Source organism: Tupaia chinensis, unplaced genomic scaffold (assembly GCF_000334495.1).
Source record: "Tupaia chinensis unplaced genomic scaffold, TupChi_1.0 Scaffold000117_2, whole genome shotgun sequence".
In the NCBI taxonomy this organism is placed as follows: Eukaryota; Metazoa; Chordata; class Mammalia; order Scandentia; family Tupaiidae; genus Tupaia; species Tupaia belangeri.
The window spans coordinates 8,377,000-8,380,724 of NW_006159583.1; the positions used below are offsets into that span (position 1 = coordinate 8,377,000).

The 3,725-nt window shown below is 47.4% G+C and overlaps 1 protein-coding gene across 1 annotated transcript in view; it reads left to right on the plus strand.

Annotated features, from left to right (window-relative positions):
- MYB (MYB proto-oncogene, transcription factor) overlaps window positions 1-3,725 on the plus strand; it is a 45,273-nt gene that overhangs the window by 2,000 nt on the left and 39,548 nt on the right. Inside the window, 1 exon segment of the mRNA XM_027770256.1 lies at window positions 3,184-3,301. Within this exon segment, the coding sequence (XP_027626057.1) occupies window positions 3,184-3,301 (118 nt within the window).

Sequence of the window (3,725 nt, forward strand, 5' to 3'; positions counted from 1 at the left end):
CCGAACATGCCACTGGACTTGGAGAGGCTCGTCGTCATGATAGGTGAATCGCCTTACATTTTGGCCGGACGAATGGGAAGAGGGAGCGGAGACGGGACATAGAAGTCTGAACTGTCAGGTGCCGGCGCCCCAGCTTCTACCAGCCTCTGCACTTTGCGGACTGCACACGCCGGGGCTCCCTGCGAGCCGCCGGGCGCCAGGTTTAGCTCAGTGGCGGTCACGGTCGCCACTCAGAGGAAAGGGACGGAGGTGGACAGCACCCATGCCGCTGCTGTGCAACCGGGACGCCATCCTCGTGGCCCTTCCCCTGGGAGCGAGGTCTCCGCGCCACGCGCACACGTGGACGCAGCTGAGGTCTCTGCTCCTCCCAGCACCCTGCTCCCGCCGTGTTTGGTCGACCTGGCGGAGGCAGCGTTACCAGACGGACCCTCGCAAAGAAACCCTCGGAAAGTTTTCGGAGGCCAAGCAGATCCACCCGCTGCCCCTCGGGTTGTTTGATTTTCTTGTACTTATTTGTTTTCGAATTGGCGGGCGCTGGTCTTTACGTGCGGCGCTGGGAAGTTGCAAAGAGCGTGGGTGTGGGCCCTGAAGCAGTGCCCTAGGCCAGCCCCGCCGGCCGGGAGCACAGCCAAGGCATGGCTGGGCGCCTGAGAAAAAGGGAGACTAAGCTGCCCTTCGAGGGGGTTCACCTTTAGCCTTTGGGACGCAACAGGAGAGCAGTCAGGGTCAGCAGCTCTCGATTAGGAGGTGCAAAAGCTGGGAGGAGGGGCAGACAGCTGAGAATGGGTGCCGGGAGGAGGCCAGGCGGACGCCGAGGCCCCAAGGTCTCGGCTGCCCCTGTGGGGCGGGGCCGCGCAGGTTCCCTCCCGCTCCCCAGGTAGCCCAGAGGGGAGGCGGCGGGGAGGGGCGGGCGCCTTGAACCTGACTCAGGGGGAAGAGAAACCCGGCTGCGGCTCAAAGCCGTTTCTTGCAGATCGAGTGTCATCTCGACAGGGATTATTACCCAGGTCAGCGAAATGAGTCTGAACCCCTTTTCTAGAATCACAGTAGCGGCTCGCTCTCCTCCCTCTCCCCAACCCCTTGCACCTCTTTTCTTTTTCGTTTCTTTGCACGGTTTGTTTCCTTGACAGAATGTAATATTCATAATTGTAGTCTCGTAACCACACCGGGTCTAGCAGGTGGGGGAGTTGAGCGCATCAAGCTTGAAATCAGCCTTTGAAAGTCCTCTGACTGTTGAGTCTGAGATCTTGTCAGAGCAGATAAAGGAAAAGTTATTTCGGGTCCCCTGTAGAAATTAATCATGCTACTGAGGCCACCGGGACAATTTAGAGCAAGGAAATCGCATGCAAAGCTCAAAGACAAGCCCCGGTGCCAAGGCTGCTGATAGACGCAGGAGCTGCCTGTGAGCAGCCCTAGACTCGCCCTGCACCCTCACGGTTGCTCCGGCCATGCAGAAGTCACACACCACGTTTCTGCCAAGACCTTGACTTTGCACATCTCTGCCTCTGACAGCAGAGGCACGGAAGACGTGGATCCATCATTCATTAACGCTGGAAAGTACTGTAGAAATAGAATTCAATCCCTTATGTATAGGAGAGGAACTGAGGTCCCGAGAGAGAGGAAGTGATTTGTCCCAGCCAGGCAGCGAGGTGGAGGCCAAACGAGGGCGGGCACCTTTACCTTCAGAAGCCTAAGTCCTGTTAGATTCCGGTTCTCTCACCTGCCGTGGGCTGCCCCCTGTGGGCGGCTGAACGCGTTGCTCCTTCCTGGGTTGCTACACTGTTGCCAAGAGAGGGGTGCCCAATTACTAGTTTGGAAAATGCTTTCAGTTCTGAAAATGGGGTTTCTAGGTCCAGCCAAACCAAAAATTTTAATTCGAGTTGGAACTATGGCTCTCCACTTTCAGATGATTACAAATCATAAATACAGTTTAGTGGGATTCTTTTATTTTTTTGGTGAGGGAGGATGTTAAGTTTGGGTCACATCTGTCAATAATGTAACCTGGACTGTTGGCCAAAATAATAGCTTTAAATTATGGAAGGCCCCAATTTAGGATTTTTGATAAGCACTTTTGTTTGACTTATAAGGGGTTGATTAATATACACTTGTGAGTGAGTTTGGAAAAACACCTGATATGAATATAAATTCCTTTTTAAAACAATTTGCATTATGATATTGCTTTATATCATTATTTTGATTGGTCTCAGTTGGATGGATTTCGCAATATTTCAATGACAAATTTTTATGAAGTTTCTAAGATAGTATCGTTTTCCTTATATAAATTAAGTTTTATAGGAAAAATCATAACAAAAGCACTTTTGAAAATTGCAATAGATTCTTTTTAGAACCATGCATTTCTTCTCAGAGAATCCCTCAGTTTTGAATCAGGTACATTTTAATATATTTCAAACACCCTTCAGTCAGAGACAGAAAAAAACAAAAGAGTAAGATTCTGACTTCCAAATGGCCACATTATTCACTTAGTTACTGTGGAAACAGAATGTTGTAAACATAACCACAAGTCAGATCAACCTGGCCTGGAGTTTTGAACAGTGTGATATTAATGTTATTTACAAAACAGTTTGATCACTTGAGGGTCTTATCTTTCCTCAGATTTTAAAAATCCTTTCCTCTTAGGTCTCCTAGTCTTCTAATCATTAAGGGATGACTATAATTATGTTATTTAATGTACTACTTCTTGAATTGTTTTTAATAAAACACCAACCCCCATTGGAATAACATAATTGAGTTGTTTATTGTGTTTGGGAAATATTTAAACGATGCGACGTATGCCAAAGATTGAGTGTGTATTTATATAATAAAGAACATGGGCTCTTGTTCCTGTTCTTGTCCTTAACTTTAAGTTTTAAACTTAAACCTTCATTGGCTGGAAGGTTGCCAAATGTGTAATTTGTCACTGGCCTCACAGTGACAGCAGGTTTAAACATGCCAAGCAATAGAAAAGTGCCAGGTCCTTTGCGGTATCTGTGGATACCAATAACAGCAGAACCAGTTTACAATACGAGAGCAACAGCATGCAGAAAGCAATCTTGTTGTGCAAGTTTTCAAAGTTTTATCTCCATAACCTTTGAAAAGATCCTCGAGGACTTTTTGTGTAAGTTTTGTAATCCAATAGTTTAAATCCTCTTGTTTCAGCCCACATCTGCCTTCTTATTTCTGCAGCATCTACAGTAGTGACGAAGACGATGAAGACATCGAGATGTGTGACCATGACTACGATGGGCTGCTTCCCAAGTCTGGAAAACGTCACTTGGGGAAAACTAGGTGGACCAGAGAAGAGGTAATTACTCACTTTATCAAAAAATGAAAAGGGCCAGTTGGTGGCGTGGAGGTTAAGGTGGCTGGGTCCCAGATAACTGACTGCATGTTTCAAGTCTTAGACCCAGCAGCTTGAAAAACACTTGAACTGCACGTGTGTGTGTGCCCAAAATCCCAGGAGGAAAATGGAGGAGAACGAACTGTAGCAAGGCCATCCTCCCTGAGGGGTGCTTTCTCTCTCTCTCTTTGTCTCTCTCCAGCAAGTCCACTGCCTCTAGCAAAAAAAAGAAAAACTTTAATGGAAGAAATGTAGAATGTATAATATATGAAAAACAAAATTTAGCTAAACTACAGGTGCTCAAACTCCTTAGTAGCTTCTTTGAGATCTTACTCTAGCCTGCCTTTGCAGAGGGCCCACCACTCACCATCCTCCCCTACCTCCAATT